Consider the following 22,472-nt stretch of genomic DNA (forward strand, 5'->3'; position numbering starts at 1 on the left):
GCTGCGGGGTCGCGGCGGGGTCAGAGATGGACGGGCGAGCATCGACGGCGTCGTTTCAGGGCAAAAATCGCCAGCGGTGGAGGCGGACGGACGCCGGGCAGACGAAAATGAAATGAAGGCAGTTGAGCGGTTGACGCACGGCTGAAGATTTACATCACCTAGGTGGTGATACAAATCTGCATCTTCAAGTGTTATATTTTACACACTTGGAGGAGGTGATGTATTTTTTTACATCTACATCATTTATTGGAGGTGGGATTTGGAGGCATCAAAGATGTATAACTTTATTATTTTTACATCTATATTATCTATTAGAGATGCTCTTAGCCGGCATGGTTAAGCCGCACGAGTGTTGTCTCCAAACGATTAGGACGTCCTTGGGACCTTGGGAGGATGCCCATCTCTGATTGGCCCGCTTGCTACCGATTGTATTCTGTTCCTTGATTAACAAAGCTCCCGTTTCCGCCTCAAATAAAGAGACCCTTAATCATTTCCCCTTTCCACCCCCAACAAGAGTTTGTCCCTTGACTGAAAACAGCTACCTTAGTGTTTCAGTTTGGTAGTTCCGCAATGCAGGCAATGCAAGCTGCTCTGGCGGATATCGAGGTTTTGTCTTTTAGACGTGGATAGCAAGGTTCAGATAGAAAAAATAGTTTCCCAATCTGAAAAAATGGATTCATTGTTGCGGAGTTCAAGGTACATATGAAACTCTTAGATTAACAATCCACCAAAACAATATTGGTCTTCTTACCAGGAACGAGTCATAAACCAAAGCACCTTGTGCGTAGGAGTTTTGACAAAAAAAAGAAGATACTTGCCACATCTGATCACACAACAAAAAAAATATGAAAAATATATGTGACACAATACACGACCAGTTTTTTTTATCCAGGGCTGCAAACTGTGGTGTGTCCCTAACTTTACTTAACTAGCTAGATGAACATAATTGTGTGCTCATCATTTCAGCGCACTCGGCATAGAGAAAAATGGCTTGAACGTCAATGAGAGCCCGATTACTGACACCATGTTCAGCATCCAGAACAGGATCTGATCACCTGCATATTGGATGATAAATCAAATAAGTATATGCTTTGATAATATGTACTCCCTCCGTCCGAAAAAACTTGTCCCTCAAATAGATTTTTTTTAGAAAAGTCCCTTAAATAAATGTATCTAACATCAAGTTAGTGCTAGATATCACGCTGCAGGTGGGAGTAGGAATAAGTAGGACTAGACTTCCTATCTCACTTAAAACGCCTTAGTGAGAGCCCATTGGACCAGAAAGAAATTAAGTGGGCTAGCCCCTTTAGCCCACTGGAACCCCACTTTACCCTATTAGCTCATCCCCGTAGCTTCTGGTGCAGGGAGGGCGGCGCCACAGCGTACACCCACCGCCGTCGCCGATCGATGGCAGCCGCCGCTGCACGGCGCACCCCGCCTCTTCCGGCTTGCACGTAGCCCCTCCCCTACCTCGCAGCTTCTCCCTACTCCGCCTCACCGGTGTTCCAATCAAGAATTTGACGAACACCTCGACCCTGGCCGGACGCGATGGGCAGGTCGCCGGCAGCCCCAACCCCGACCCCCAGGTCGCCGGAAGCATCAATCACGACCCCCGGGTCGCCGGCTGTCCCAACCCCAACACCCAAGGCGTCGGATGCGTCAATCCCAGCGCCCAAGGTGCCGGATGCGTCGTCGGCAGCAGGTGACCCATCAGAGTATACTTGCTTGATTCTTTACTTGATTCAGTGTATGATGCTTGTTAGAGATTTCCTTTCCATCACATTCAGTGCATGAAATGTTTCCTTACTTGATTCTTTGCTTTCCTGGGGTAATTTTTTTAACTCATTAGGACATGGATGATGACTGATCTTTCATTGTATTGATGTGAAGTACTAATTGAGGTTCAGAGGTTGCAATTTGAAATTTGCTTGGTGTCAATGGAATTTGTAAAAGATGGCCACTTTGAAATTTGCTTGGCGTATAAATGGAAAAAGAAGTTGCAGAGACACAACCCTCATGTGTCCACGTCCGGTTAATTTTGTTTTGTTCTTTCATATTTTCTCTGAAAGATGATTCAGTTTACAAAAATGATCCATCAATGGTAGTGTGCTTCTTTTACCATGTCATTCCATTGCCTCGTAATAATGGTAACAAAATGACATGATTGTTCCTTTTTTTAAACTTGTTTTCTATCTTATTATTTGCGTGAACTATCTTATTATTGCAGATGTGGAAGAGCATGAAAGTAGCTGTCGATGGTTTACTTTAGATGGATTTGTGATCTGTAGTCTAGTTTTTTCACCGTCTTAACACGTGTTCTAGTTCATGCTGCTTTTGCTTTCAGAAGAAAGTTATTATTATTTTTTGTTAATTTTACTTGTTTGGCTCCTGCTGTTCTAGCGAGGATAACAAAATGGTACTGTGTAGGATCTTGAATTCCTGATTGCTGGTATCTGAAAACTGAATTCGTAGCAGTCAGAACGTTACTCATCTTATTTAACTTGGTTGTGAAAAATTTCAGATCTTGAGGAGCACAAGGGTACTAGTGAGCTCTTGCGTGCCATAAAAATTGAGAAGGCTAATGGTCCGGATCTTCATTATCTCTGAATCAAATTGCCCTTCTCATGTTATGTTGTCTACCCTTTTATTGTTTCCTAGAGGGATATTTCAATTGCAACAACTATCAGATTCTATTTCTCCTCTGCCAGTTGCGATTCCAATGGATCCGGGTGGCGGCAAGAACAAAGGCTCCGGTGGCGGGAAAGAAGTGCTGTGTTCTCCATGTCACACTGTTTATTTGATGTCGCGCTGGGTGTTTTTGTTCCTCTTGCTACCAAGTTCAGTCTTTAAGTTTGAGCGAAATGCAGCTTAACGATGACTGACATTGTAGTGGCTTGTAGTTTTATCCCAGATATGTCTTGTAGTTTTAGCACATCACATGCTATTCTGATGAATACCATGCCTTGTATAGGCTGTAGGTGCAGTATATGAGTGTGACACCTTGTAGTTGTGTTTCATACAATGTCTTTTGTTAAGTGGGATACTGGGATCCCACTTAACCCATGTAATGTTTGGTGGGTTACCCAATATTTTCCACCAATTTGTAGTGGGATCAGGTTGGCTGAGGTGGGATGCCCACGGGTAGTCCCACTTGCAGCGTGAGCTAGATACATCCATCGAAGGACAATCTTGTGACAAGCTTTTTCGGATGGAGGGAGTACTTGTTTCCATTCAAGTCGAAAGCAAAGCTATCAGGACATGTGCAATTAGCATGGGTTATATGAGCAATGTGTTTACCTGGTATGAACAATCCAGTTATGTTTTTCTGAGCCCATGAAAACCTAGATAAAGGCAAAAGGTTAGCTAATTGGTTAGGAATCACACTTGCGGCCAAGCAAAAACTCACAGTACTTCCTACTCACAAAATAAAAGAAACACTGTGCTTACATAATTCCTGCTGCTGCTGGGGCTACTGCTTTGAAGATTGACATCAGAGTCACAGATATACCATTTGCGACACCCCTTTGTTCTTGTGCCTGTACACATTTTCATTGGAGAAGTTAGAACATAGCAAAAATGAATCAAAGAAAACGCAATGAGACAGATGATACATACCACCGCTGTGTTCTGCAGAATGTTGCAGGCAATAGTAATCGTAGCCTGTTCCATTTTAGATGATAAATCAAAATATGTTCATGATCAAATTGTCTATTAAAATCACTGCCCATGGAGCTTATTTGTCCAAGGGTACTGAACATCTAATTTTATTTCATCTGTATGAGTGGTGCTCAATTATGGTTTCTTTAGACCCGCCCAAACAGTCATCAACGTGTTTGTATTCTTTTAAAGGAAGGTTTTATTGATCTTCCGGCCTCTTCACCAAGATGATGAACATGTTTGTATAGGATGTTACTAATGTAAGCAGCGAGGTCACTGATGGAGTATGAATGTTTGGAGGAGCTACATGAGAATATTTTCTTCCATCTAAGTCCTCAAAAAATTTCCTTCAGTGATTTGCATTGGGCTGGGGGGCACGAAACCCTTAGCTATACACATATCTCCGCACCTGAGCGAGGTATAATTTTTCTTTGTACTGGATGGGTACTAGGGTTTTTGCCAACCACCAACGAACACCCCTAGTTTGTATTATTTTCACCTTAAACGAAGCAATACAGATAATAATATGCTAACAATTTGTTCCGACCAGAAAATGGACATACCGCAAACATATTCTTAAGAAGCGAGGCTATGTTGATGAGTACTTTGAGCTCCACACCATATAGGTTAGCCATGAATGGATATGTTGCAAGGAGAAGTATAGATAATACCTGAAAAAACAAACATGCATTTGGTACTGTACAATAGATTAGACATATTAGTGAAGTATCTTGATGCAAAATGTTCTTGTCACATACCGCTGCAGAACGGAATGGCTTGACTAGCCCAGCATACTTGGCAAGGAACGGGTAGATCAGAAGTTGATATACCAAAACACCAAAACCTGCAAGATCGAACAAAAACAGCCACAAGGTAAAGGAGTTCAAAACCAGTACTTCATGTAATAGGTAAAGGAGAGATGCCAGATATGTGTCGAGTTCATTCATTTTGTGCTGAATGTTTCTCATGTGCAATGACCATACTATACAAATTGAAGAAACGTCACATACCTGAGATAGCTAGCACGGTACCAACCTCCTGAGATGTAAAACTCAGTCCCCGGTATTTTCTGCTGCTCACAGCCCAGAGTGAAAATATCTGACCATGGAATTTACAGAACACATGCAAAGTTGATTTAGTTCCTTACAAAAAAAAGGTTGATTTAGTCCCTAATATGGTTGTTCTCTACACTCTAAAGGGTAGATACCATATATACTAGCATCTTTTCAACCTAAAATATTGTTGAATATGTTCAATATGCCTAAACATAGATTTACCTCAAGATAAGCTGTATCATGGAGAGAAAACACACAGTAGAGGGTTATTGCTGACATCAACTGCCAGTTCTTTAGCAGGTTCTTTGTGGATGCCATTCTGCATGATCCAGATTGTTTAGCTTTCCTGTCTTCTGAGGTCGAATCAGCAACTTGCGCCTCCATTTCCTCAATAGCTTCCACTTTGTCATCATGGTACATGTGCAGAGTTTCCTAAAAAGAATCATTTATTCAAGTAGGAAATCAAGGGAGAGAAAAAAAATCATAAGGAGATTTACGGGCAATACCGGCAGCCAAATGCATGCAAGACATGCTCCTGCCGCTAGAACCGATATGACGAAGCAAGGGAGGAAGTATGGAAACCTATAAGTAGATGTAATTTGAAAGGTTTATCTTATCTTCCCAACAATGCAAAATTTGTATCATTGAAAGAGTATGAGTAATAATCTACCTTCCAAATATGGATTCCTCAGAGAAAAGATTCGGGTACTTCTTTGCAGGCTGGTACAAGACAGAGAATACACAATGTTAGCCAGAGCCATTCATATAAGATTACTAACTATCCTCCAAAGGGAGATGTTGTGTTCATCCTTCGACAAAAATTCTAGTTTTCACTTTTAACTGTTAGATATAAATTCCTCCAAATAAAGCATATATGTACTTTCCTAACACTGTCATGACAGTAAAGTTCTTGCCTATTGGTACAGTATTTTGGTTTTGCCCCAATTAGTAGATGATCCATTATTCTCAAGCTCTACACCACGGTTACATATAATTATAGTGGCCTAGTGAGTTATTCAGTAATGGCTTTATTGAACTACTGTATGCACGAGTAACTTATGCTTAGTTTGTTAAAGTGGTTAAATACGATCTTAATTCTGCAAGGATACTTCTGTATTTCTATAACTCGATATCAAAGTTAACTGATCCTCACCTGTGCAAGAAATCCTCCAATGGCTGGTCCAATAACAAGAGCTATTGCTCGTGAAGATGTAACCTATGACATAATGTCAGACATAATTATCAGCTAGTAACAGATAAGCCTTTCTTCAAATGAATCAAACCGAGAGTCTGAACATAAAGATGAACTGTTCTCACAAGAGAAATTCCTAGTGCTTGGTGCTCTTTTCTGCAGACTTCTGAAGCATAGGCCTGAAAAATGCAGACACAACCGTGAGTGTTCAACAACTAGTGCCATTTGCTTAATTTAATTAACTCATCACCCTCAGTGTACAGAAATCACCTTGATTGGTCCTAATATACCACAGAGTAACCCAAGTAGCCCCCTAGTTACAATTGCCATCCAGTAAGTCGTGCTAAGGCCGAAAAGGGTGTTAAATACGATCCTGAAAAAGAAGTAGTAGCGTAGGATTAATTTTGATTTAATTGAATGGAGTACGAAATATGTTTTCATAATCTAACTGAATTTTCCGTACACTGAGAGGATACTGATAACAATGCAAGGCTTCCTCCCATATTTGTCAGCAAAAATGCCCCATGGCACAGCACTGATGGTTCTTCCAAGGAAATAAGCAGCCCCTTGAGACAGAGTATACAGTCAGTAGCTACTGGTCGAAAAATAACTATTTTCGAATTATGACGCTATTAAAGTCTACTCAGTGTACTTGTAGTCTTTTATTCCCTTATTTTTCCAGTAATTTGACAAACGTTACAGGGGACAATACTAACCAACAAAACCAGCATAGAACCCAATGTCTTGCTCTTGCTTTGCGACTTCCAAGTCCCTAATCTGTTAAATAATAACAACGGTGGACATATAATTAATCAACACAAAGTATGTAATAATTCAACAAACGACAATTCATGCATACAATCAGGATAGATGTTCAAGTTTTGCGACTTCTGTACATACCATGAAGTATAGATAGGGAAACAGTGACTGGATCGGTAGAGCTGGAAAGATAACAAACCAAGTTGTTAGTTAGCAAACGCCAACAATTGATATACCTTAACTTATAAAAATCCTATAGAAATATGTCCAATCTTTTAATGAAGGTGACAAAAAAAAGTGAGTTTTGTAGACAAACTGCAGAAAGAGCCTCTGGAGAAACCATGAAATAAATGCAGAAAGGCACATGTTTGGGAGCATCTCCTAATGTTTTGAAGTCTGAAATCAGAATCTCTTGGTTATGTTAATTGAAACCGATTGGATTGCACTATTGTACTAGAGTAGCAAATCCAAATGTTATAACATCTCTACACCCTCCAGATTCTGGCAGTCATACAGCTGTTCCATGAGGATGCTGCCTGATCATCAGAGGAAATCCTGTAAAAGAGAGCATCGTGTGGCATCATACCGGCACACAAGCATGCGATCCAAATGTAGAGGAACTCCGTGTAGGGTATCCGGTGGTCGGCCTGCGTCTTCCTCTCCTGTCTGCATCCGGGGCATCGTTCATGGTACACCTTCCTGACGCGGAGCAATGGCGCCTCTCGGCCTGACCCGGTCATCTTGATGCCTCCGGCTGCGGCTGCGGCTGAATGCTACGTGACTCTTCCTACTCCGTTGGACGTCCTTAATCCACATCAAGATGATGCCTGGATTCTGAGAGTCGCGCGGCATCCTCGTTTGCCAAGAGCTGGAGAATGAAGCCTGGCTCTAGTTGTTCGTGGATTCTTGCCTTTGGTTTGTTTGGCTAAATTTAGGTGGCAGGATGAGAGGGTTGGCCAAGTCTTTCACGTGCATGTGTATGTAGTACCAGTACAAGTGCGGCCGCTCCTCTTTCTCACTCCATAAATCATAATGGCAAATTCTTTTTTTAGAAGTAAAAAGCTTAATGTTGTTTTCAACCTATTGTGCAGTTGCGAACCAACCCGTGGTTGGATGGTTAGAGGGACAGTGGTATCCCCAGCCCACCAGGGTTCACGTCCTGGTGCTCGCATTATTCCTGGATTTATTTCAGGATTTTCGGTGATACGCTTTCAGTGGGAGGAGACGTTCCCGTCGACGACGAGGCGCCTACGGTGACTTCGTAAGCGCCTACAGTGACTTCGTAAATCTCAAGATGATATGCCGGCTCAGTCTCTCGGAGGTGCTCATAGGGTAGGGTGTGCGTTTGTGTGTTCATAGGGGTGAGTCTATGCGCATATGTATGAGCACTTGCGTCTGTACTGTGTTAAAAAAACCTATGGTGGAGTTTTCTTTTGCCAAGAAACACCGTACAAACCCACACTCATGTACACGCACATACACTCACTCCTATATGAACGCATACAAGCACCACTGCAAAGTCTAGGACTTGAACTATGGTAGGCTGGTTCCATCACAAGGAGACACCGAAGGCCTCCACAAATTGAGATTTGGTCGTAGAACGAACGAATTGTATCCAAGGAACAAGGGGATAAAAAAGTAATAAGAGAAACGCATTGCTCATGGCTTGTATTGTAGTCGTATTCTTGTAGTCCGCCCTCCATGCCTCTTTAGTCTTTCTAATCCCGAGGCATTTTTCCCTCATTCCTTTTGTGTCTGGCCGTCAGAAAAAGGCATCTTTTCCAGCTTGCAAGATCACTTCGCTTTTGGCGACTAGTTTCTACCCACAATGGCTAAAGCTACCTTTAATGAATGAATGATTTGTAATACCCATGAGTTAGATGAACCTAACCATCTGAGCTACGCTCCGTTCACCCGATGGTGGAGTTGGGAGGGCATGGTTTGAGCCCACACATCTTGGACCACTCCGTCGCCTCAAGGAATCATTGAGATCGGGCTCCTCATATAGGATGCAAAAATAATATACACTCAGTCAAGCTTGAGACATGGGGTGTGTTTGATTGCTCGCGGCCCCCCAAACAGTACCAGTGCATGCAAAAAAGCCTATTCAATTGCTCACGCGAGGCGTTGGCTCACGCGCACGAAACTCAAAGCATTCCATATCCTGACTTGCTAGGAACGCTTGAATCGACCGTTTCCGTGGAGCCGGGCTGAGGCGAGCGCAAGTCGGGAGGGGGTTGGCGTACGTAGGGGTGCAGGCATGGAGGTGGCGAGAGACGAAAATATGTAGGTGTGATATGGCGCGAGATCTGCAGTCTCAATCCCCCACCCCCCTCCCCTTTTACTCGCTCACCTCTATTGGGAGAACAAATCCAGCCTCAGTTCTTGGCAGCGGTAGCGGCGGCGACTTAGATCTGTGGTACCGGCGGCGCGGACCGAGATCTCTTGCACCAGGATGTGCTCCTCCCCGCGTAAGCTACTCGTCCCCTTCGTCTCCGTCTCGTCCGCCTCGTCTCCGACATGGGTGGTCGTTGTCTCACATGGCGGTAAGCAGCATACAACTACCCACCATCCCTCCACTATTTTGTTGTTAGCTAAGGTGTAGGGTCGATTTTGTTGTTACTTACCACAACATCAATTTCACTAGGACAAACGAATGAAGCTGCTCATTCACGCATCAACACTCGTAGTTGTGACTCAGACCTAGGTCATGTTGGTCCACAAGAGAGTGGTTCGTCACAATTCGAAACCTGTGATTAGACATGGTCCAATGTTATCCCGAGATAGTGAGAGGATGGCGAATCTAAACTACATCTACAACATTAATGATGTAGAGATTGTCAACATGCTTCGAATGAGAAGATCGCGTTTCTCCAAGCTTGTGAAGATGTTTAGAGAGAGGGGGTTGCTAGAAGATAACATCTACACCTCTATGGAAGATCAAGTAGCAATGTTCCTTCATGTTGTAGGTCATAACCAGAAGTTCAAAGTGATTTACAACACAATTAGGAGATCCAACGAGACAATTTCCCGGTATTTCAAGCAAATCTTATATGTGATTAGAGAGCCCAGAGGAGAGATGATCAAGGCACCTAATGGTCAAACTCCTTCGAAGATACGTACGAGCTACAAATTACTAAACAGTATAACTCAACCACCTATGAGCCACCACAGCGTTTTGGCGTCGTCAGCCGTCAGATCAACCTACAGTAACGAACCAGATCGAGTCGTCGTCCCACCCAGCGCAACAGGTCATTTTCACCAGGTCGCAATCCATTCAGCACACATGTAGTCGGGCTGCTGCTCCACAGGCCGAGCTAGGGATCACCTCATTTGATGGGCCGATCAGCGGCCAAAAGCCCATGTAGCCAGTTACGGGATTCTTCCATGTGTTTCGTGCGTACTCCACCATCGAAAGAAAACCCTCAAAAGAAAAAAGATGCCACAATTCAGCTCAGCACCGGCGGCGGATGCTATCTCCGCTCCTCCCGGCCGCATCGTTCGTCCATCATCCACCGGTAGATCTCTTATGCCCTACAAGTTGATCCCTTCATCTTGCCGAAAAAAGATTGATCACTTCCTCCACCGGTTGTTGTGTCTCTTAGACGACATTATGATCCTGAGACAAGTTTTTGTAAACCTGCGTTTTGATTGCCCCTTTTACTACTTCCAGTTCGTGTGTACAAATATCTTCTATTGATATTCCTTCCGCTTATGTCAGCCGGGCTAATATGGGATTCTTGGCACAGCTGGCAGTCCGTTCTTGAGCCTCTCGCTTCCAGATTTTCCCATTGCTCTTGTTAGGTAGGGTTTGGATAAATCCCAGTTTCAGAATGTCTATACTTGTGGTTCAAATTATGTTAGCAAAGCCGTGTGATATTGGCGTAGAATGTGCCGAGAAATACTTCACTGAACCATTCCACATGAAGTACAAACAATGGCTCATTGACAAGTGTTTCTAATTTGTTAGGGTCTAAGCCCTCTCGTTGCACTGTTCATGCTGCCAAACATTCAAACCTACCATAGGTTTCTCTTTTTTGATAAATGTACCATCGGCCCCTACAACGACGTGTTCTACTAGGAAATGGGATAAAAAAAGGTTGGTTACATCACTACTTGTGTCATATGAAATCTTCATTTACCTCTCTAAGACTGAATCTATTGCCAAGAAATTGTTCAAAGAAGTTCTGTTGTGCTTCTTCTACCTATAGTAGCGTACATCAATCCATAAACTTAAACACATCTGCTAATGGCTCTTGATTTTTGTATTCCCAGGTACATCAGCCGTTTCTCCATGTTTCTAGCATATCTTTGCTTCAATAATAGAGAAGTGCATTTGCTTCTTATCATGAATAATAGTGCAGAAAACAAACATAACCATGCATATATTGTTTTGTTCACACCACCTCAAGTTATTAGTTCAACTTAATCAGTTTAATTCCATAACTTAGGTGAGTGTAAGAACTTGTAATTATGTACATTTTAGGGCCTCAATTATTGACTATGTGTATGCATTCTAAGTGTACTGGTTGCACTATCTTTCAGGCTGCATGCACGGCAATGTGTGTTCTATACCCTAAATTCATTCTCTTTCACTACCAATACTTCTCCTCATGACTACAATCTAACCTTCAAGATAGGCGGGCGCGGCAACGCGCGCCTTCATGTTCTAGTGGTATCCATATTTCAAGGTGAGCCGTACTAACTATTAGTTCTTGCCATGAGATGATTGTATTGTTGTGAGTCATAATACTTTTTCCATGCTATCACATGATTGTATTCATGCAATAGATGGCACTCACATGACTGCTATAGTGTCGAGGTCACGGGCTGCAACATACAGGTATAGAAAGCACTACACAAGCCAGAATGTACTTGCTGCTTAGGAAGGATCAACCCATGATGCTAACATTCTTGCTGAAAGCATGGCTCGACCTGGTGAGATCAATATCCCTGATAATAAGTTCTAGCCAGGAGATGTTGGATATGCATGTCGTCCTAGGGTTCTTCACCCATTAGGAAAACCAGGTATCATCTTGGTGAGTTCTCTGCTAGGAACTATCCTAAGATTGCCGAATCTAGCTTTAGAGTTAAAGTTGAGAGGGCATTTGGTGCTTCAAAGAATAGATTCAAGATTCTTGATCAGAAGGCATTCCACCCTTTCATACCCAAGTTAAGCTTGGTCTTGCATGTTGCATTCTTCATAACTGGATCTTAGAGTGGGGTCCTGATGAGTACGTGTTGGATGAGGATGATGCGACAACTAATGATATTGGATCTGTCCATAGTGTGAAGGCACATGCTAATGAAGCTTGCAAGAGCAAAAGGTTGGACTGGGCTAAGGCAATGTGGTCTAAGAGGTAACAGAAGGATCTGAAGAAGACGAGGATGGTGAAATTTCCCCCCTTTTATCTATATGATTCTTAATTTGGTACTGTCATTTGTTAGTAGTTAGGACCAAAATGATGTTAATTTCATGTTTGTATAGTGCACTTTGTGGTAAGGCCACAATTAGTGAGAAGGGGTGACGACAATATTAGGCCGGGAGCAATCAAACGCCAGGCAATTGTATCTTCACAGCCATAACCCTGTAGTGCTGCCAACCGAATGCCATCAAACGACCTTGTGATGCAATGCCGGCAGCCAACGAAGTGCAAAACATGGTTCAAAAACTGTATTTTCTTAAAGAAAGAATGTAAGGGAGGCCCGTACAGTATAATAGGTGCAACAAGCCAAAATTGCAAGTACCATGCCTTGAACCTGGGTGGGTGAAATGCATAAATCCCTTTCCACCACTAGGCTATGCCTTAGTTGGCATTCAAAGACTGTATTAGCTTAGCCAGGCTCTACCAGGCCAAAAGTGCAAGGGGGCCAAAATCTATTTGAGCAACCACTGTACGATTATTAAGGTGGCTCCTATTCCGCACAGGATTGGGACGATCCATTAGGGACTCAATCGGATGTGGTAGCGATTCAACTCACACTGTAGCGACTCAGGCGAGTACCATAGCGACTCGACCGACACTACGACGATTTGTCTGACAATGTACTGGTGGGACCGGCACTGTAGTGATCACAGCGAGTACTATGGTGACTCGAATGGATACTGTAGTGATTGACTTTTTTTGTTTGTTGTTTTCTATTCAGCTTTAAAAACACAAAAGTTATTTTTAAAAGTGTACATTTTTCTTAAAACTCAAAAAATTCTCAAATTCCTAACAAATTTTGAAAATGCGGATTTTTTGCCCAAACATTTTTTGAAAACCATGATTTTTAAAAATACGAACTTCTTTGGAAATTCCAAACATTTTTTAGAAAGCATTTAAAAAACTCAAATAATTTCGAAATTCCAAACATTTTTTGAATAAGTGAACACTTTTTGAATTTTTCGCACATGTTTTGGACACAAACAATTTTTAAAAAATGCGAATATTTTTTAGAAAAATTCAAAAACAATTGCATTCCTTAAAAAAATCCGAACATTTTTTGAAATTTATGAAAAGAAACAAAAAATAAAAACTGCAAAAAATCAATAGAAAGAAAAACTGAAAATCAAAAACCAAATCCCAACGGGAAGGTTCCCAAAACCGAGAGATATGTAGAACGTACGTACAATAGATTAAATGGGACGGCCCATCTCACCATCCTTGTGTGTTTGGTCGATATGCTTTCACAGGAAGCGACAAATAAGATTTGCCTTTGTCAAAGACCGTACTTATAGTAGTTGTAGTCTGGTCCGCGTCAATAAAATCCATGATTAATTGCGTGCATCTACACAAAAGATTCGGAGCGGGTGACGGCTGAGCTTCCGTGAAACTTCCTCCATGGTCTTCCAGGCTGCGCTCGCTCGCTCGCTCCCTGTCAGGGAATAGACGGACCAGATACTTTCCTGCCGTCCCGATAGCAACCGGGGTCTGGATCTGGAGTGAAGACCATACGGATGGGATGGATCGCCACCACGTATCCTCTGTGTGTACGGTGGACTGGGAGGAGGGTAAGATGTGGTCATTTCGGGTCCCACATCGTGCTACTACTGTCATCCTGGTACTGTACTACACATGTGACCTTCCCGTCTATGCGACGCATGTGTAACTGAGACGCTGACACTGTTGAGTGTACTAGACATGCCACTGACGTTGATGCGCAAATAAAAAAAGACATGCCACTGACGCGCAGCACATGGAGCATCAATGAAACATCTGTGTATAGGTCAGTTATAAGGTCAGGCACGGTAAGCCGCGGCCTGCGCGCCAGTGTCGGACAAAATTTCTGTTCTGACCTTTTGTGTAAACTTAATCATGAATTGACCTCGTTTCAAAAAAAAATTTGAATCTGACTTTTTTGGTCACGCCAACATCTTTGACGTCTGGTTTGCACGGCAGACGCCAGAGTGCATGGCGTTTGGATGTGACGATGTGGAGACGCCATCCATCTTGGCGTTTGGGGAAACGCCGTAGCTCTTGGCGTTTGGTCCTACTCCATCACTTAAACCAAAAAAGCTACATGCACCATTACTAGAGTTGCTTCTATAAACAATTCTCTTGATTAATTACTCCCGTAATAAAAAGCTTGCTAACCATCGTTGCAAAACGAATTAACCCACACCTAAATGCAACCAATGACGACAAATTTTCTACGGATCGACTTTGGATGAGGCGTCAGGGTGAGATGGAGCAGATTTCTAGGAGATTAATATGATGATCCGATTTTAAATTAATTAATCGCATGATGATTTACTTTTCTGTAGTATCTGCGGTTGTTAGCCTATTAAGGGCATCTCCAACGCTGACTCTCAAACCTTCCACGACTGTCCGGACCGTTTTGTTTGGACAAAGAATCCATCCAACATGGTCCTGTATCGGTCTACGGCGTGATCCCGACGCTTTTTCTTTCACAAACCGGATAAAAAATGTGGAGGAGCTTTCCGGGAGTCGGGGCAGCTGTCACGTCCGCTTCTGACATTCCTAGCCCACCCAAACCCTCCTCCCTCGCCGGTGCACGCTTCCCGCTCGAAACGTTCAGCGTAGATCCAGCGTACATCCAGAGCGTGAGTGTCCGCATTCATGAGGACCAGAGCAGACGCGACCACTCACTGGCGCCATCATTAAAGCAACACGCCGACCGAAAGAGCGCCGCGCGCACCGCTTCCCGGTGCTGGCGTCTGTTCCATGTTCAAACAACATGACAGTAGCCCGTCCATCCGTCTGCCGCCCACATTGACGGTGGCCCCCTCAAACGCCCAGACAGACCGGCACCCCTCATCTCCAGGCCAAATATGGGGCGGATATGAAGACGTCCGGGCACACCCGCCACGTCGGACCCGGCCCACGCTAGCCCACCCGACCCCACATAAATTTCTTCCCATCTCTCGCCGGACCAAAACCTAGCCACTTCCCTCCCCTCCCCTCCACTCTGCTCTGCCACCCAAGCTCGTCTTCGGCTCCTTCCGACCGTCTTCGACATGGCGGGCAGCGGATCCGAGTCCTTCACCTCCAGATCCGTCGACTCCGAACTCATCCCACGCGCCCCGGAAAGGAGATGGCCGTCCGACTTGCGCTCCGCCGCGCCTGGGAGGAGGCCCGTGCACGGCAGCAGTCGGGCTCTGTGGATGTGGAATGCATTTTTTAAGGCATGGCCGGTCAGTGTCCACGGACGCGCCTAGACGCGCCCGTGGACGTTTAAAGAGTCGGATTTGCCAAGTCCTAACTACATAGAGGAGTATTTCGTTTGTTGTCTAGACGTGCCTACGCCAAGACCAAGGTATTTTGTTTGGATCCTGAATTTTGATCTTTTTTGTACATTGTCTCCCGTTTTGCTAAACATAGCCAGATGGGTACGTGTGAAGACTACGTTTGTGTGTTCTAGCAGCTTGTAAATTCTTGTGAAGAAAAAAACAAGTGGTGATTTGGTCAAGAGATCATCTCATATACTGTAATTGTAATCCCTTAAAATTCAAGGCAGATCTCTTTATTTTCTTCTCCGTATTTTTTTGCGTGCATGATACTACCTCCATTTCAGTTTACAAGTCCTGCGCGTATACCTAGGTTGTCAATTTTATCACCCTAACATAAACTATATAACACAAAAATTATACCTTTTGAAAGTAGAAACTCCGAAGTTTATGTTGGTATATTTTTTGTAATATATGATTTTTTTTAGGTTGGTCAAATTGACGACCTAGGGGTACGCGCACGCCCTGTAAACTGAGAGAGAGGTAGTACCAAATTAGGATGAGGTAACCATACATGCTCTAGCATGGGCTGGGCTATCAAGCAAGCCATTAATTACGGGAGTTAATCAAGAATTTTTTTTGTAGAAGCAACTTCATTAATGGTGCATGTAGCCTTTTCTTTGTTTAAGTGATGGAGTAGGACCAAACGCCAAGGGCTATGGCGTTTCCCCCAGACGCCAAGATGGATGGCGTCTTCGCATCGCCACATCAGCGCCAACCAGGCAAGTATGGGCCAGGGCCAAACGCCACGCATCCTGGCGTCTGCCATGCAAACCAGACGCCAAGGATGTTGGCGTGACCAAAAAAGGTCAGATTTGGAAATCTTTTCAAAACGAGGTCAATTCGTGATTAAGTTTATAGAAAAGGTTAGAACCGAAATTTTGTCCGCCAGTGTCTAGGAAAAGGAAACGCTATGGTCCCTCTGGACATGATGTAGAGCAACTCAATTTTATTTGGATCCATTGGTTAGAGTTAGTTTGAACTAGTTGGGGTTTAAATACCCCTAAAGTATGTAAATATGAGGGTTAAATTGAAGCTAGTTACACTAACCCATCCAAAAAATATCCCACCAAGAAGTGCTAATTGAGCTAGTTCTCATGCAGCTCACTGGAAAATCATTTTCTCTCTCTATCCCGGCAGCCAAGAGATGCTAATTGAAGCTAGTTCTCGTGAGGTCCATTGAAAAATCACTTTTCTCTCTTCATCAAGTGCATTTATTGTCAATCTAACCCTATCATCCAAACATCTTTTGGCTAGCGTTAGTTTAGAGTTAGTCATGAGCTATAAACTAACTCTAACCTCTAGCTAATTTAAAGTATCCAAACAGGCCATTGGCTACAATTAATACAAACTTTTTCAAAGCCGTCGTGAAAATGCAGTTTTAGGAATTCCGCAAAACTTTTGGCAAATCCACAAATTGTGCTCTAATGCCAAGTTTGGCTAGCCCTAATTAAGGTGGTGTTTGGTTCTTTAGTCCTAGGACTTTTTCTAGTCCCTAGGACTTTTTAAAAAAGACTCTCAAGGAGATGCTTCTAAGGACTTTTAGAAGAAAAAAAAGTCCCAAAAAAGTCCCCCTGTTTGGTTTGCTAGGGACTTTTAGGGACTTTTTTTAGTCGTAACAAAAAAAAAGTCCCTAGAACCAAACACCCCCTAATTACAACAACATAGGACTATTTGGATTGGAGTTTGAATACTATACTAGGACTATTTGGATTGGAGTTTGAATACTATACTACTACGAGAGGTCCCACACCATGCATCTGTTGTTGTCTACTGCCTCCCGTATCAGTTTCGCACCCGTGATGATGGAGAAGGCACATGTGAGTTACTCCATCTTTCTCAGCTTTCACCCAGCCGATGGTACACATAGGTACGGAGGGGATGTGTTGTCGTCGTCCATTGTCCTGTAGTACATCCATCCTATCAAACCGTGGTTAATGGTTATGCTACACACGTACCGAGGGGCGGTTTTCGGTGATCTGTTACACTCTTTTAGTTCGTGCCATGGTTAATCTATTCTTCTGAAACCTCCGAAGTTCCACGCTATGTTTATAACTACTCCCTCTGTTCCAAATTACTCGTCGCAGAAATAGATGTATTTAGAACTAAAATACATCTAGATACATCCATATTTTCGACAAGTAATTGGAGTAATTAATTACGAACCAGTCGTCCTAAGTGCCGAGGCGTAGAGATGGTATGTTAATTGCTTGTTGACTTGACATATTATTTTTGGTTTTCAGGTCTGTGCCCCAGCCTGATGCACCACCAAGGAAGAAGAAAAGTTTAGCTAGTAGTGAAGTAAGACCATCGTCGTTCAGCTAGGGGAAATATTAATGTATTATAGGACAAAAAAAGTACAGGTGTTGATTATTCTAGACAAAGAGTACAGGTGTTAGTGGAACTGAAGAAACGGCGTACGCGTGCTACATCCAGAACGCTGGAGGCTGGAGCTGGACCCATGCCGGGAACAAGAAACCCAAGCAAGATGGAAGAGAAGAGAGGGAGGGGCGCACTCACCGGCGCAGAGACAGACGACCCACACGTAGAAGAAGTTGAGGTAGGGGATGCCGGTCTTGCTCTTGTTGATCTCGTCCAGCCTGCACCCTGGGCACCCCTCCTTGCAGAGCTTCCTCTCCCTCGCTGCTGCCAGCAATGGCGCCGCCGCCGCCGCCGAAGACTCGTTTCTCTCGCCGGCGGCCATTATCTCCCTTCTCTCTGATGAACAGGAAACGGGATGCGGAGATCAGCTCGGTCGACCTCTGCTTACGAGAAGTGAAGCAGAAAAACGAAAGGCGCCCGTTTACCTCTGCGGGAGTAAATGGAGCAGTAAAGCGCACAAGGTAGGCGTTTAGGGTAGCGAGCATCTGCTGCTTTTATTAGTGCGAGTGTAGACGCGGGCGCGCCTTGTGGACTATGGTGTGTTGTTTCTGCCGGGTGCGTGGGATGGACCAGAGGGTTTGGTCCGGAAAAACCTATAAGACGCACGCTTCGTCATCTTGCCAAGCAATCGCACACGGTTCACAAGCGAGCGATGCCTGGGTCGGCCCGTTCACCTCTTCATGGATCCCGGTTTTAAGAAACCCCTAGCAAAAAATGCCCGTGCGTTGCAACGGGTAATGAAACTATCATCATAGAATTTCACCATCCCCTTTATCCTTCCACCATTTTTCTAGCATCATGAAAATGCCCTTATGATTTCACCATCATCGTTGCATGAGCCGCTCCATATCCTCGATGCACTCAGGCAACATGTGCATATCCGTGACGCTCATGCTGCCCAGATCCTTCACCTTCTCATTTGTGACTATCACAACTGCTTTCACATCTTCTCCGGCTCGCCGTAGGCATCGTAAGTGGCGGCGGCCTTTGGGTTGGCACAACCGGAACTACAGAAACTTAGTTTGGAAGGAGAGAGAGCGGCAATGGGTAGAAAGCCAAGGATTTGCGGGATGGGAAGATCACGCATCACGTAGGGGTGTCGATTGTGATCGTTGCCAATTGATTGCAGCCATTGTTTCCTTTTTTGTGAAGAAATTGATGATCGTTTGGTTTGAGATAAAAACCAGGTGGGGTAACCGAGGACGACGTATCTGAATTTTAGGTATGAGCAATCAGGCTTGCCCCAGAAACAATCCTACCATTTTTTAACTCCTTGTGTTCACTTTTATAAGACGTTGTACACAATTCAGACAACACCTAAGACATTTCAATATCAAATGACTGAAACGTTTTATAAAAATGAACGGAGGGAGTAATAGAAAATAATAACTTCCTTTCTACGTAAATAGGAGAATCGCGTCTGAATCCATCTAAAAAAAGATTCACGTCAGCGTATCATTTTTTAAATCATGTTTAAAAAAATGTTCGCGCTTAAAAATATTCAAAATTCGAGTACAGTACCTCCTAGTTTTTAAAAAATTGTTCATGTTTTACAAAAAGTCCAAATTCAAAAACTTGTTCCTTTTTAAAAAATGATCGAGTTTAAATTTTGTGTTCACAGGAAGTATTCACGTATATTTTAGGATACAGTGCTGCTGCTTGTATTGTTTAATAAATCAAGATTTGGAAACTGACACGTTGAAGTTCGCGCTTAAAAATATTCAAAATTCGAGTACAGTACCTCCTAGTTTTTAAAAAATTGTTCATGTTTTACAAAAAGTCCAAATTCAAAAACTTGTTCCTTTTTAAAAAATGATCGAGTTTAAATTTTGTGTTCACAGGAAGTATTCACGTATATTTTAGGATATACAGTGCTGCTGCTTGTATTGTTTAATAAATCAAGATTTGGAAACTGACACGTTGAAGTTGTCTAGTGTATAGGCTAGCATGGCCTAGTCACCTACGCCAGCTCCACGGTACGATTCTTGAGAAGAGCGCACTTTGGTGGTGTGGTATAGCTCCACCAATGGGCCGGCCCATCTCGGCTTGGTATGGCGACGTACCAATTTTTGTGACAGTTTTTGTCGACGGACAGACTAAATTTTGTACCACCTCGAGTAGCCACAATTTAAAATATTGAACGGCATCTAAGCGGGACGAAATTAAGAATATCACCTTGGTTTATTATTAGGTAGGTATAGATATAGATATAGATATAGATATAGGGGGTTCCTAGCTGGTTTTTTCCGGTATTGGGAATCTTCTAGGAGGTTCCTGAACCATTTTTCTTGTCTCTGTTTCTTTTTATATTCTATTTTTCCTGGTCCTTTTTTTTCTACTTCTTACTGTTTCTTTTTATTTTATTTTTCTTTTTGTTTTTATTTTCATTTTAATTTTTTTCAAAAATGTTCATGTGTTTAAAAATTGTTCGCAGTTTTTCAAAACTGTTTGTGTTTTAAAATTTTATACAGGAGTTTCAAAATATGGTCATGTTTCCAAAAACTGATCAGGTTTTTATTCTGTTCGGGAGTTTGAATTTTTTTCATGTTTTGAAAAAACTTTTGCGTTTCCAATTTTTTTTCCTATTTTCAATTTTGTTTCCAAACTTTCAAAAAGTTTCAATATTTAAATTTCTTTGGTATTTTCAAAAAATGTTCACGTTTTCAAATTTTATCAAGAGTTTCAAAAAAATTATACATATTAAAAAACATGATTTTGAAAAAATGTTCACATTCTTAGAGAATTTTTGGGTGAAAACTGTCCACATTTCATTAAACATTCATTTTACAAATAATCAAATTTTTCATAAACATGAATAATTTTTTAAATCCTTTTTCAAAAACGCGAAGAATTTCTAAAGTTTTTGCAAAAAAATGATAAAATACAATAAATTCTATAGCACGATCAATTTTCGAAATTTGCAAAAAAAATGGAACACAAACATTGTTTTTTGAATTTGTGAACAAATCTCAAGTTCGAGAACATTTTTTGGAATTTTGAACAAAAAAATTCAAAAACACGGAAAGAAAAGAAAAAGAAAAAGGAAATGTTTGGATCTGACGTTGGTGTTGTTCTTATAGACTTGCGCTGCAATGTAATCAATACCTTTCATTATGTACGGTGGCTAGCATGGATAGCTTGTTTGCTGGAGGTCTCGTGATCAATCGTCGGTCTACAATTTTTTTTGCGAATTTATAGTCGCTACACTGGTCGATCGCCGCTCGCTTCGCTCGTTCACCAGTGGGCCGGCCCAATCGGGGCGTGTGTGCGTTTGTCCAACAGTGTGCCGCATAAGCATCAGATAGGAGCTCCCGTCGTATTGTCAAAGGTGAGACTCGAGCTGGGCCAGTCTAACGCGGCCTGGGCCCATTGTGTTCGAGCCACAAAAAGGCGGCTGGGCTGGCCCGGTGTGCCTTTGGGTCGTGTTGTGCTTAAACCTTACGAGTGGCGTGCCGAAAAGGTAATCAGTAATGTTGGGCAGCCCGTCTCTAGCATCACGCTAGTCATAAACGTTTAGTGATGTGATTCCGGCACACGTCACTGCTAGCACATATACTAGCGGTGTGCCCTGTAATGAATACGCAACTACTATGTTGTAGTATTAGTGACGTGCACTTGTAATCGCATGTCATTCATATTTTTTTGGCCCAAGACAAAACTACCATGACAATACATTTTGTTGTCATGATAGCAATATTTAACATCTTAATTAGTGTTTTCTGTCATTGCAACATTTTTAGCCAAAGGGCTCATTTTTGCTGCCATGACAACATTGTTTAGCCATTGTTGTTGTCATGACAACAATTTTTAAATTTAAAATCAGTATATATGATGTCTAAACAGGTACTCTTAAATTTAACACATCAACACTAGTAGCATGCATATAACATGAACATGTGCTACTATAACAATTTTGAACACATGTTCAACACTTCGACCATAATTAAAGACGTTTAGATTTGACTATAACGTGTTGGGAAACGTAGTAGAAAATGAAACATGTCGTCATAATATCAATCAGGAACGCTACAAAGTTGCAATAACGGTTTAGATCGGATCATTACCAACTCCGAGTTGCAGAAGAAGAAGACAAGTTGGTGTACATCGAACCTGAAGTCCCTTGAACCGTTCATGAATAATCCCTCGAACCGAAGACCAAAAGCACGGCCTCTCCATAGATTGCAAGCGTACATGCTTAACGATCCGGCAGTGCTTCGCCGGCCACAGCTAGTCATTGCCATAGAATTAGAGGAGAGAGAAACGAACCTCATGAGGCTTCTCTATTATGAGGAATTATAGAGAACTAGAACTAGATCTTGTCTACATCAAACTAAACAAGAACTAGAACAAGAGAGAACTAGAGGAGGCTCCAAAACATGTGTTCTAGGGCTAGCCCTGCCCCTCTATTTATATGTTGAGCCCTGGGGTCGCAACTTGGGGAGGGGGCCTCCAAAATTCGGTTTGGAACACAAGGAAGAGTCCTCCTTGGCTTCCAACATGAAAAGCCAAGGTTCCTTTCATTTTCGGAAACGCCACGGACCACAGCATCTGGCCCAAGGCCAAACGGCAGGGACCCTGGCTTTTGGCCCCTGTTCTCCACAAAAACTCCTTTTGCATCGACCTAGATCCTTGTGGGCCTTACCCCTTGGTCTAGCCAATGTTTCCTCGCACCAGGGACCCTTTGGATTTATCCGGA

The 22,472-nt window shown here is 42.8% G+C and overlaps 1 protein-coding gene and 1 long non-coding RNA gene across 2 annotated transcripts; one reads left to right on the forward strand and one right to left on the reverse strand.

The window, feature by feature from the left end:
- Positions 1-697: 697 nt before the first annotated feature.
- LOC109776877 (probable peptide/nitrate transporter At3g43790) lies at positions 698-18,275 on the reverse strand. Its single transcript, XM_020335544.4, has 18 exons — positions 18,202-18,275; positions 17,915-18,112; positions 6,805-6,845; positions 6,621-6,681; positions 6,368-6,470; positions 6,175-6,277; positions 6,030-6,083; positions 5,866-5,928; positions 5,383-5,432; positions 5,219-5,294; positions 4,935-5,144; positions 4,668-4,755; positions 4,416-4,501; positions 4,221-4,328; positions 3,616-3,660; positions 3,448-3,536; positions 3,298-3,341; positions 698-1,055 (listed from the first exon to the last, which is right to left on the reverse strand). The coding sequence occupies exons 2-18, from the start codon at positions 18,096-18,098 to the stop codon at positions 958-960; spliced, it is 1,503 nt and encodes a 500-aa protein (XP_020191133.1). The 5' UTR covers positions 18,099-18,112; positions 18,202-18,275; the 3' UTR covers positions 698-957.
- On the forward strand, positions 1,358-3,089 carry LOC109776879 (uncharacterized). The gene is made up of 3 exons (XR_012204714.1): positions 1,358-1,702; positions 2,522-2,584; positions 2,709-3,089. It is a non-coding gene; the product is annotated as an uncharacterized lncRNA (long non-coding RNA).
- Positions 18,276-22,472: the final 4,197 nt, after the last annotated feature.

This window comes from Aegilops tauschii, chromosome 3 (assembly GCF_002575655.3).
Source record: "Aegilops tauschii subsp. strangulata cultivar AL8/78 chromosome 3, Aet v6.0, whole genome shotgun sequence".
Taxonomy (NCBI): domain Eukaryota; kingdom Viridiplantae; phylum Streptophyta; class Magnoliopsida; order Poales; family Poaceae; genus Aegilops; species Aegilops tauschii.